Consider the following 13,470-nt stretch of genomic DNA (forward strand, 5'->3'; position numbering starts at 1 on the left):
GCCTATTCAACCTCTCCCTATAGTTCAAATCCTTAGAAATCTTTTCTGAACCCTTTCAGGTTTCACAACATCTTTCTGATAGGAAGGAGACCAGATTTGCACGCAATGTTCCGACAGTGGTCTAATCAATGTCTTGTACAGCTGCAACATGACCTTCCAACTCCTATACTCAATACTCTGACCAATAAAGGAAAGCATACCAAATGCCGCCTTCATTATCCCATCATTCATTGTGGGCGGCACAGTGGTTAACACTGTTGCTTCACAGCGCCAGAGACCTGGGTTCAATTCCCGCCTCAGGCAACTGACTGTGTGGAGATTGCACATTCTCCCTGTGTCTGCGTGGGTTTCCTCCCACAGCCCAAAAATGTGCAGGTTAGGTGAATTGGCCATACTAAATTGCCCATAGTGTTGGGTGAATGGGTAAATGTAGGAGAATGGGTCTGGGTGGGTTGCTCTTGGGAGGGTCGGTGTGGACTTGTTGGGCCAAAGGGCCTGCTTCCACACTGTAAGTAATCTAATCTAATTTCCCTGCAACTCCATTTTCAAGGAGTTGTAGACCTGCACTCCAAGGTCTCTTTGTTCAGCACCACTGCCCAGAACCTTACCATTAAGTGTACAGGTCCTGCTAAGATTTGCTTTCCCCAAAATGTAGCACCTCACCTATATCTAAATTAAACTCCATCTGCCACTTCTCACCCTATTGGCCCATCTGATCAAGATCCCGTTGTAATCTGAGGTAATGTCCTTCGCTGTCCACTACTCCTCCAATTTTGGTGTTACCTGCAAACTTAGTAACTCTACCTCTCCAAATTATTTATAAAAATGTTGAAAAGTCGTGGACCTAGCACCGATCCTTACACTTTGTGCAGTTGCTGGGTCAGGTGCCATGAGAATGATGGGGAATCCTCTACACTGGGAAAACAAAGTGTAGTTTGGTTGACCACTTCACAGAATACCTGTGTTCAGTCTGCAAAAAGATCCTGCACTTCCAGTTGCCTATCACTTCAACACACCACCATGTTCTCTCGTCAATATCTCTGTTTCAGGTTCGCTGAAGTGTCCCAGCGAAGTTCAGTGCAAACTCGAAGAACAGCACTTCATTTTCCACCTGGGAACTCTACAGCCTTCAGTAGAGTTATGAGTGAGTGACATGTTGGTCAGAATCAAGTGAAAAATTAACCATGAAGAAAGTTACTGATTTGAAAAGGAGAAATACTGAAGGTGGAATCAGCACACCTCACAGGAAACACAACTCATTTCATTTGGAGGTGATTTAAACGTTTCAACCTCAGCTGGCTAAAATCCAAGAAGAAAACAACACTGACCTCGCTTGTGGAGCTTTAGTATGCAAATGATAATGCCATCTCTGTTCTCCAAGAACAGAAACTTCAAGCCTCACTTAATGCCTTCATAGAAACATACAGAAGAATTGGTCATTGTCTCATAGACTGAAATATTTTATCAACCTTTCTCCGAATAAGTTCCAGTCCATCCCTCCATTTGGATCAACAGAGAAACCCTTCCAAACATGGAAGATTTCCTTCACCCGAGAAGCTACCTCTCATCTAAGGTTGATATTGATGTGGAGACTCAACATCACATCCAAACTGTAAGCATCACTTTTTGTCTAAGGATGACAGTGTTCAATGACTGTGACATCTGTTCTGGTACCAAGATCCTTGGCAGTCATCCCTCCAACCCTTCGATATCGCTTTCAGACTCTGACTACATATAGAAAACACGTCAACTTCCTCGAGAAGTACCATCAATGTAGTTTGAGATAGATTCTCCTCATCAGCTGGGAGGACAGGTATACTAACATCAGAAACCTAGAAGCAGCTAACAGCACCAGCATCACAGCAATGTTCATCCGCAATCAACTCTACTGCGCCAGCCACAAGCTTAGGAGGTTGACTGCCAAAGCAAATCATCATCATCCAGGTCAAGAATGATACTTGAATCAGACGAGCTCAAAGAAGGTGTTTCAAAGACTTTCTGAAGGCTTCCCTCAGAAATGCAACATAGATATCAACACATTACAGGCCCTCGTTCAGAAGAAACTGACTTACAGGAAACTTCTGAATGCAGGGATACAATTCTTTGAGAACCTCTGGTGTCAAGAGAAAGTACAGAAAAGGAGCTGAAGAAAAGGGCCTGTACAGCGCTGTCATGTGCGAAGTTGTATTAGTCTAAGTATTAGTCTAGTTCAAAGTTTGGGTAAGATTTGTAGCTCGGGTGCTCGTTGTTGTGGTTCTGTTCGCCGAGCTGGGTATTTGTTTTGCAAACGTTTCTTCCCCTGTCTAGGTGACATCCTCAGTGCTTGGGAGCCTCCTGTGAAGCGCTTCTGTGCTGTTTCCTCCGGCATTTATAGTGGCCTGTCTCTGCCGCTTCCGGTTGTCAGTTCCAGCTGTCCGCTGCAGTGGCCGGTATATTGGGTCCAGGTCGATGTGTTTGTTGATAGAGTCTATCAACAAACACAATCAACAAACACATCGACCTGGACCCAATATACCGGCCACTACAGCGGACAGCTGGAACTGACAACCGGAAGCGGCAGAGACAGGCCACTATAAATGCCGGAGGAAACAGCACAGAAGCGCTTCACAGGAGGCTCCCAAGCACTGAGGATGTCACCTAGACAGGGGACGAAACGTTTGCAAGACAAATTCCCAGCTCGGCGAACAGAACCACAACTATTAGTCTAGTTCAAGCTGCCTAACCAATTTCTGTAACAGAGACATGCTTCTCATCCTTTACAAACTATGGCTCATTACAGTTACAAGTACTAGCCCAGATATGTCATTGGGGAGAAAGTGATGCTGGAGATCAGAGTCGGGAGTGTGTTGCTGGAAAAACACAACGGGTCAGGCAGCACCCGAGGAGCAGGAGAATCAACATTTCGGGCTGGAGCCCTTCTTCAAAGATATTCCAATGGCCAGAGAGTCGTTACAGCTGCGTAGGGTGGACTTTGGAATTCTGCTGGTACAGCCTCATTCTCATAAATTATGTGGGTGCATCAATCTTCATATTTCCCTGTGACACGGTTGTGAATTTCTGGTGTTTTCACTAATAACCACTTTACGGCAGTTTCTAAAAATAAATGTTGCTGAAATTTGGACATTACTGGCTAGACCAACATTTATTGCCCATTCCTAATTGTTTTTGAGATTATGATTTGCCTTGTTGAACACCTTGTGGTGTAAGTGAAGTGAAGTGATTCATATATTTTAACTCATATTTTGATCGGGAGTATTTCATTGATAATTTTTGTCCAGTGAGTTCAGGCTAGTCAATCCCGCAAATGTTTAAATCTTGTTTATGGGATTCACATAGCCACCTCACTACAAAAGAGTCTGCTTTTCTTCTAATTACTTTCTTCCAAATAGCCTGTTAATTGTAATTAGTATTAATATGCAATAAGCCTCCCAGATACTTTAAGGGTCTGGGACTTCTCTCTCTGGAATATATAATTCTCCACTTAAGGAGTCTAGAGTGTGTAGGGTTTGTTTCATTTGTAACCGAAAAGCATTCATGAACCAATCTACAAATTTTACTATTTTGTTAACAAAAGTTCACAGTCAATACACTTTGAGCGGCTATGTATACTATTACGCCATAACTACACAATTATGTAATACCAGCTCTAATATGATCTCGGATGAAATTATTTACAATTATTCTAGAATATCAAAGAACATCTAGAGATAACTGAGAATAGAATATCTACCACTATCGAATAATAGAATACCTATCAACATTTAAAGTAAACTTTTACCTTAAAGTGCCAAATGAGTAAAGTTTCATCTACCAATAAGAGAAAATATTTCTCACTAGGTATTGTCACGTAAGTATACTGTCAGTTCTCTTTGGAAGGGAATATCCAGATTTTGACCCAGTGACCATTGAGGAATAAAGATAGAGTTCCACGTCAGGAGGAGCTGTGGCTTGGAGGGGAACTTGAAGTGATGGTGTTCTCTTGCAGCAGCTGCCCTTTTCCTTCTAGGTGGTAGAGGTTGTGGGTTTGCAGTATGCTATTGAAGGAACCTGGGTGAATTGCTGCAGTACATCCTGTAGATGGTAGATTTTGCAGCCACAATGCATGAGTAGTGGAGAGCGTGACTGTTAAACGTGTCAATCAAATTGACTTTTTTTTAAACCCTGGCTGGCATTAAGAATCCTCGTTGTTGTTGTAGCTGCCCTCATCCAAGCATGTTGAAAATATTGTCTCTCATGTGTTTTATAGGTGCTAGATAGGCATTGGAGAAAAGGAGGTGATTTGCTTGCTGCAGAATTCCTAACCGTTGACCTGTTCTTTGTCTACGTTATTAATATGGCTGGTCCAGTTCAGTTTCTGGTCAATGGTAATCCCAGAATATTGGTGTTGGAACATCATGGGGAGATGGTTAGAATCTCTCTTGCTTGAGATGGTCATTGCTTTGCACTTGTGGAAATTTTACTTGCCATTTATCATCTCATGCCTGAGTGTTGTTGAAGTGTTGTTCCATGGTGCATTGTGGTGGCACAGTGGCCCAGTGGTTAGCACTGCTGCCTCACAGTGCCAGGGACCCGGGTTCAATTCCACTGTCAGGTGACTGACTGTATGGTGTTTGCACATTGTCCATGTGTGTTGGTTTCCACCGGGTGCTCTGGTTTCCTCCCACGGTTCAAAGATGTTCAAGTTAGGCAGATTGGCCATGCTAAATTACCTGTAGTGTTCAGGGATGTGCAGGCTCTGAGAGTTAGCCATGGGAAATATGAGCATAGAGGGATGGGTCTGGGTGGGATGCTGTTTGGTGTGGGCCTGTTTCCACACTCTAGAGATTCTGTGATTCAGATGAACACCAAATGCTTCAACATCTGAGCTGTGTAAATGGTGTTGACCACTGTACAATCATTAGTGAATGTCTCCACTTCTGATCTTCTGTTGGCGGGAGGTCCATTAATGAAGCAAATGAAGATCATTAGGCCTAGAACATTATCTTGAGGAACTCAAAATGTGATGTCCTGGAGCTGAGGTGACTGACCTACAACCAGAACTATCTTCCTTTGTGCTAGATATGATATGACTCCAACTTGTGGAGAATTTCCTCTTGATTCCCATTGGCTCCTTGATACTATACTCAGTCAAATGCTGATTTTGATGTCAAGGAAAGCAACTCTCATTACCTCTCTTGTGTTCAACTCTGTTGTTCGTGGTTGGAACTCAAACTGAGTGGCTGAGAGTTATACTGTTACTACTACTGCGTTACTGTATTTGTTTCATTGGTTCTTACTGAAGCATGATAGTGGTCTTGGGGTTTGTCCTCTGTGGCAACTTATACATCTTATCGACAGCTGTCCACAAACTTCTAGCTTCTAATCTCATATATTTTATCTTCTAAGATTAACTTTACTGGTAAGGAGAGCTAACGGTTGCTTCATTAGTAAAACACAAGAAATGAAAGCATTCCTCTAATTACCACAGAGATTAAGAAAAGGTGTGACTTCCACCAAGAGCAAGAAGGCCCTATGCCTCCGAATGTCCCATTTGTCAGAAGAACTTGATACTTCCTGATGTTAATCATCAGTTTTGAAGCAAGCTATCGCAAAGAGGTCAGCCGTACTTTAAATTACATCTAAGAGTGTGGTGCTGGAAAAGCACAGCAGGTCAGGCAGCATCCGAGGAGCAGGAAAATCGGTGTTTCAGGCAAAAGCCCTTAATCAGGGATGAGGCTGGGAACCTTGGGAGAGGGGAGATAAATGGGAGGAGGATCGGGCTGGGGATAAGGTAACTGAGAGTGCAATAGGAGGTGGAGGTAAAGGTGATAGGTCAGAGGGGAGGTTGGTGCAGATAGGTGGGAAGGAAGATGGGTAGATGGGTCAAGTCATGAGGATGGTGATGAGCTGGAAGATTGGAACTGGGGAAAGGTGGGGGGAGGGTAAATGAGAAAACTGGTGAAATCCACATTGATGCCATGGCGTTGGAGGGTCCCAAGGCGTAAAATGAGATGTTCTGCCTCCAGGCGTCTGTGGGAAGGGAGTGGCGATGGGGGTGGCCCAGGACCTGCATGTCGTTGGCAGAGTGGGAGGGGTGGTTGAAGTATTCAGCCATGGGGTAGTGGGGTTGGTTGATGCGGGATGTCTTGAAGATGTTCTCTGAAGCGCTCTGCCAGTAGGTGTCCTGTCTCCCCAATACAGAGGAGACCACATCAGGAGCAAAGGATGCAGTCAATGATGTGTGGGAGTGCAGGTGAAACTCTGATGGATGTGGAAGGCCCCTTTGGGGTCTTGGATGGAGATGAGGCGGGGGGTGGATGTGGGCACAGGTTTTGCAATTCCTGTGTTGGCAAGGGAAGGTGCTGGGAGGGGATGGTTGGTTTTGGCGGGGCGTGGACCTGACGAGGTCAACTTCCCCTCCCACTCTGCTGAGGACATGCAGGTCCTGGACCTTCTCCATCGCCACTCCCTTACCACCCAAGGCCTGGAGGAAGAACGCCTGATCTTCCACCTTGGGGCCCTCCAACCCCATGGCATCAACGTGGATTTCATCAGTTTTTTCATTTCCCCTTCTCCCTTCCCCCATCTCCCTTCCCCCACCTTACCCTAGTTCCAACCTTCCAGCTCAATACTGTCCTCATGACCTGTCCCATCTGTCCATCTTCCTTCCTGCAGCACCCTCCCCTCCGACCTATTACCTTTACTCCCATCTCCATCCACCTATTGCACTCTCAGCTATCTTACCTCCAGCCCCAACCCCCTCCCATTTATCTCTGCACTCCCGAGGCTCCCAGCCTCATTCCTTCTGAGGGGCTTTTGCCCGAAACGTCGATTTTTCAACTCCTCTGACACTGCCTGACCTGCTGTAATTTTTAGCACCACACTTTTGACTCTAATCTCCAGCATCTGCAGTACTCACTTTCACCTTTGAATTACATTGCTTACTTTCTTTTACCCCCATCTCTTAATTTTAATAAAGGATTTACTAAAATGTGTCTAGTCACAACCTGTTTATGACTTGTACAACGCCTTATGTCTGGGCTTTACAACTTGATTGCTAATAAGCCCGTATTCATTGTTTACTTCCCAGCTCTTAGTTTTGAGAACAGAAAGTCTGAACAACCTACAACACCTTGAGGTTGGACCAGGCTAGATGCGGTCACTGGCCGTGTAAGTGGAACAAATAATATTGTGACTATAGATCTGGTGGCATTGCAACTATTCATGCTGTGTCAACTGGAGTCAAGATGGAATATTAACCTCTGTGTCGATATATAAATCGATCAGAAAGCAGTTGAGGCAGCTACCTTTAAAAACCATTTGGATGGGTACACAAATGGGAAGGGTTTACACGGATATGGACCAAATGTGAGCAATTGGAGCTAGCTGAGTGAGCACCATGATCAGCTTGGATCAGTTTGGGCTGAAGGCCCTGTTTCCATGCTGCATGTTTCTATAACTCTATAACTTCATCCCAGCCATATAAATGAGGAAATGATGTTCATACCTGAACTCTGTGTTGTTCTGGAACTCTCCAGCAGCTTGTAGTGAATTTGCATTACAAATTTTGAAGACAAACCATTACTCCTGCAGTTTTACAGTGCACTGTTCGTATAACTCCACATCTCATTTCTCCTCCATGGTGACAGAGATTACTTTAGAAGTCTGAGTTATCTCTCTCTTCCACTTCATGTTGTCTAACTTCTAAAGCAAAATGTTCTCTTTAAATGTCCCAGTATTGCAAAATACTTAAATGATTCCAATTAGTGGAGCTCAAATTTGTTCAGATAGAGTGTGTCTCTGGAAGCACGTTATAGATTACCACTTTTATTGAGTCTATTTATCATTGGATATCTTGCTTTTGTATCTCTGCCATCTGTTGCCAAGCATTCTTAATCTGAAGTTTAGACATTAATTGTTGTTATTGGACTTATCCCCAAGATATAGCATTTGTTTTTTGTCTGTGTCATCTACTTCCGCGTAGAAAAATCATCTACTGTCTGACTAAATTTGTATCCTCACCTTAGGTGACAGCTACCAGCTCTTGACGAAAGAATTTATAGCAACATTAACCCAAAAGTGGCAGGTTTACTGCAGTTCTCTTGTCTGCTCTTTATCTACATCAGTCTAAAGTTGTGCTGAGATGTCTGACATGTTCTGGCTAAATATTTATTTTTTTTTGTCAAGGTGTGTCCAATACTGAGAACGACTGTGCTTTTGAGCCAGATTACGCTGTGCCGAACCTCCCAGTTTCTGAAGGAATGCAGCACATACGGATAATGGAAGGAATGTCCCGCTCTCTCCCCTCCTCCCCTCTGCTCACACACCAATCTATTAGTGTCCGTCTTCAACCTGTAAAGAAAATAACAGGTAAAACGTCAGTTTATTATGAATGCAAGGAAACAAACATGCAATTTGAAACAGTAAAGTTGCTTCATATAGGAATTGAGTAATATCTGTACTGTATCCATTTAAAAATGCATTTATGTTAATAACAAGTTGGCAAACAGTAACTGGTCTTATTTGCACAAGCATGGCATTCAATTCATTTGTAACATACTTTTTTGAGACAATAGTTAAGGAAATATTTACCACAATTGATTACTGCTCTGTTGTATTTCATTCTCCTATTCCATCTACATTAATGTCAGTTTGACAGTTGGCCAAAAAGTTTGCTTATTAAATATTCACATAAACATTAAAAAGCTTGCATTTGTATAGTGCCCTTAACAGCTGGATTCCTTCCATATCACTTTAAAGCCGATGAGTTATTCTTTTGAGTTGTAGTTACTGTTGCATTGTAAGTAATATTTTACATGTAAGAGCCATGTACAAACATTTTTATTAATAATTATTTATGACATTGAAAGAAGATCAAGGTGAAGTTCAAACCAGTCCACATTGGAATCTGCAACACATGTTCCTGACCAGCATTAGAGTCATAATCTTTAGTATGTGAATATGATATGTATTTCTCATGAAAAGCTCTGTAAATATCTCAATATAGTGGTAACTATTTTGAATGTTGATTTCAAATTACATGCTGTTTGTCACTTATACTTGAGATATGTTGCTGTTCTCAGTTGAGTAATTAGATGCAGTATTACTTAGTCAAATGGGATTCTATTTTGAGGCAGTAACACAACATATGTGCAACCTAGAGCACTTGGGCAAGAAGAACTGATTTGAGTGCATGCATAGCTTTTTCAAGGCTACACTATGCCTGATTAATCTACTTTGTTTTTGAGGAGGCCAAATGGCAAATGTCACAAATTTTGCCCATTGCCTTCCTTGAAGGAATTTGACAAGGTTCTTCAGAAGCAGTTATTATCAAAAATGAAATAGCCCAGAATTGGAGGTGTAACTGCCTCAAAATAGAATCCCACTTGACTGAGTAAGACTGCATCTAATTACTTAATTGAGAACAGCAATATATCCCAAGAATGAGTGACGAACAGCATGAAATTTGAAATCAACATTCAAAATAGTCAGTAAGTCATTGTGAGGTAGGGGACAGAATAGGGATCAGGAGAATAGTCTGTGACTAGTGGAATGTTTAAAGTGATTTGCTCCAGTCATCCAGTTTGGAACTGAGAAGCACAAATCACAATGTTTTTGTAATGCTAATAGATTGAAGTTGTGGTGGAGCAGTGGGATTTGTGTGGCAGTGTACAAGGATCAGAAATAGCACACAGCCCAGGTAGAAATGGTAATGAAAATACCTAATAAAGTTAGGACAGGTTGCATAATTTTGGCTAATCATCCATTTTTGTTAAGAAGGTTTGAGAGTGATCTAATTTGAACTCTCAGATACACAGGGGAAGAAAAAAAATCACTGGTGAGGCATAACTTTAAAATTAAAGTTTAATTCAATTATGAGTGTAATGAAGATATAATTTTTCAAGTAGTGTACAGCTTGAACTGTCTCCTTTAAAGGCTGAAAATGCTGAGCCAATTGATACTTTTAAGTCTGAAATTAGCCGATTTTTATTAGTTACTCTTGGGCTATACAGCTTGGTTGGGCATAGGATCAGGGGAAGGTAGAGTAGAATTGAGGTGCAGATCTATCATCTAATTAAGTGTCATAACAAGCTTGAAGCTGAATGCCCTACTCTTGTCCCTATGTTAGGTTAAAGCCTATTCTTAGACATACTTGGTTTACATTTACCCATGGTACAAAGTACATTTTAACTCGATACAATTAAAACTGTAAGAGTATGAAGTAAGAGACAGAGAATGCTGTTGAATGATATTATAAATTCTTCTCGTGACACATGTGTCAGTTTAAACATCAGATGATTTGGGGACGGGTTTTTGACCTTCACACATTAGCCAAATGACAGGTGCAAAACTTTTGGTTATGTCAAGAAAAGTGTGATATCTTCCCTTTAGTGTTAATAAGGGTCTAATACAAGTGTGACATGTGAAACCTCCCCAGAAGGGTGAAGGTTTCCTTTATGTTGTATGATTTGATTATGTCTGAAGTTTAGAGTGTTCATACATGCCCTGTCCGTGACAGCTGCTTCTTTCTGATGACATAACCTTATACGGAACATATCCTGACTAAGGCCATTAAATTGTTTGGCAGATAACAGATTATTTGAGACTCATTGATCTAATGTTCCTGCTCATTTGTTCTGGTTTCATTGTTGCAATTTACCTGAAATTGGTGTAAGGGCAGCAAAGTTGTGGAATTTTAAGCTCTAATTGTGTTAAGCACAAGCCACATTTCTGAACTCTCTCTTATGCTAGTTTTAAAAACATATCACTTTGGAGGATGTCCTTCCAGGTCACAAAATGAACATGCCCTCAAGGTGAATTAATCACAGTCTTAACTTTTGGCTAATTGTATTGTTATTGGCTTTCACAGTTGCTCTAAGGATTAGGTTTTAATTATCCATTTCACATGTTTATTTGTGTATGAGAAAATTAGTAAAAATGAACATCAGCTCTTTGAGCCTGTTCCACCCAGTCACATGAGTCTGATTTTAACCAAGCATACTTAAATTTTCTTCTATGTCTTCTCTCACTCACTGCAGCAACAGTGTTTACCCATGCCCTCTTCTCCTTGAGACTCCACTTCTCTAGCTGCCCTGTCCTGTCTCAGCATCTCAAACTTCATCATGCATAAATAGAAGAAAACAGGACAGGAGCTAGCCCATCGCCCCTCCAGTTAAGGATCTGTATCCCTCTATTCCCTTCCTATTCATGCATTTGTCCAGGTGTATCTTGAATGCTGCAAATGTGGCTGCGCCCTCCACCTCCTCTGGCAGTGTGTTCCAGGTGCACCACTCTTTGTGTGAAAATCTTGCCTCACACGTGTCTTCTGACACACTCTCACTCATGCTCACGCACACATACCCACATACACACATATACCCGCACACATGCACTTACGTACATGGAGGATCTGCACACCCAGATCCCTCTTCATATCAAGACTTTCAAGGGTTCTATCATTCACTGTATAATTTCCATATGTACTTCACCTTCCAAAATGCATCACCTCACATTTGTCGGGATTAAGCTCCATCTGTCATTTTTCTGCCCATTCCTCCAACAGATCTATATCCTGGTGACAATCCTCCTCACTTTCTGTTCCATCAATCTTTGCTTCATCTGTAAATCTAGATCAGCTACATTTTTGTCCAAATCACTTGTGTGACTGAGGCTTGTCCAAACGTTTTCCTGTCATTTTTTGACTTACACCTGCATACCAAAGAAGCCAACTACCTCAACTCAGCTCAGCTAACTTCCCCATTCATGCTCTGTCATTCGTTTTCTAGTCTTTAAAATGCCTTGGCATATTTCACAACATAATAATTGTCTTATGATTGATTTTAGATTTGTTCTGCAGGATTGGTAATGTTTCTGAAGAAATACTGTGAAGGCTGAGGTCTGAAATTCTCTTCATTGAACAATGATGTGGAGGTGCTGGTGTTGGACTGGGATGGACAAAGTTAAAAATAACACACCAGGTTATAGTCCAGCAGGTTTATTTGGAGGTACAAGTTTTTGAAGTGTTGCTCCTTCATCAGGTAGCTACTGGGGCAGGATCATGGGACAGAGAACTTCTAGTAACAGATGTATTGAACAAACCTAGATTGCTGTTAAGGCTTAATCACTTAGAATGGGCTGCAGGTTTCAGTTCATTAATATGTAAATCCCAGAACTTCTTTCAAATTATGTTCCTGAGATAACTTAAGGTTTTATCAAAAAGTGACATCTCAACTCAGACAATGCATTAAAGGTGTGAGGTTAGAGTCTGTCTGTATTCTAACCTTGAGTCAGACTGGTTGTTTCCAAAGTAGGAATTTATAAAATGTCACATGGACTGACTGTCTACAGATTGCGCACTTTTGAATAAAATAGAATGTATCTACAAATATAAATCTGCAAATGCATTTTCACTCCATAGCTTGTGTGTGTATGCGTGCGTGTGCTTGGTAAAGTGTGTGAGATGGTGTGTGCGTGAGTATGTTTGAGAGAGAACGTGTGTATGAGAGGGTCTGCGTGATGTATAAGAGTGTGTGTGAGAGTTTATAGCATTGTGTGGTCACCTGTAGTGTGACATGAACCCAAGATCCCAGTTGATGCTATTCTCGTGGACTTGGCTATCAGCCTCTACTCAACAATTGTGTTGTTGCGTATCCCGAAGTCCACCTTGGAGGACGGTCACCCGAACATCCGAGGCCAAATGTCCTTGACCGCTGAAGTGTTCCCCAACTGGAAGGGAACATTCCTGTCTGGTGATGGTTGTGTCGTGTCCATTCATCCTATCTTGTAGCGTCTGCTTGGTATTGTCAATATATCATCCCGCAGGGCATCCTCACCTGCATCATATGAGATTGACAATGTTGGCCAAATGGCATGAGTACCTGCCATGCATGTGGTGAGTGGTATCCCCTTGTGTAATGACAGGATCCATGTCAACACTCTTAATATGTATTGCAGTGGTTGCCCTGATGGGGTTGTATGGTGCTGTAGTCAAGGTTGTCCTGAATGCTGGATAGTTTGCTCCAAACAATGATTTTTTTAAAGATTTGCGGTTGTTTAAAGACGAGAAGTGGAGTTGTAGGGAATATCTTGGCGAGGTACTCATCCTCATCAATAATGTGTTGTAGACTGCAAAGAACATGGCGTAGTTTTGTGTCTCCTGGGAAGTACTGGAGAACGAAGGATACCCAATTGGTCATATTCAGAGGCTGTCTCCTGAGGAGGTTGTTCCAATTTCTCGCTGTGGCATGTTGGAACTGGTAGTCGCTGAGTTGAGCATCGTATCTGTTCTTTTGAGGGCGTACTTCAGCACCTTCAGGTGTCTGTCACGTTCCTCCTCATCCGAACAGATCCTTGTATGCACAGAGCTCATCTATAGGGGATGGCTATTTTAACATGTTTCAGTTTGAAGCTAGAGAAGTGTAGGTTTGTGAGGTTTTCTGTGGGTTTGCTGTAGAGTGAGGTAGTGAGTTGCCCGTCCTTGACGGAGATGTG

At 42.2% G+C, this 13,470-nt stretch overlaps 1 protein-coding gene across 15 annotated transcripts in view; it reads left to right on the top strand.

The window, feature by feature from the left end:
- LOC140465920 (protein TANC2-like) overlaps window positions 1-13,470 on the top strand; it is a 1,065,959-nt gene that overhangs the window by 563,134 nt on the left and 489,355 nt on the right. For all 15 annotated transcript variants that reach the window (XM_072561864.1, XM_072561863.1, XM_072561859.1 and 12 more), the window contains one exon: window positions 8,167-8,349. In XM_072561864.1, the coding sequence (XP_072417965.1) occupies window positions 8,167-8,349 (183 nt within the window). The remainder of the gene's footprint in view (window positions 1-8,166; window positions 8,350-13,470) is intronic.

Source organism: Chiloscyllium punctatum, chromosome 42 (assembly GCF_047496795.1).
Source record: "Chiloscyllium punctatum isolate Juve2018m chromosome 42, sChiPun1.3, whole genome shotgun sequence".
Classification (NCBI taxonomy): Eukaryota; Metazoa; Chordata; class Chondrichthyes; order Orectolobiformes; family Hemiscylliidae; genus Chiloscyllium; species Chiloscyllium punctatum.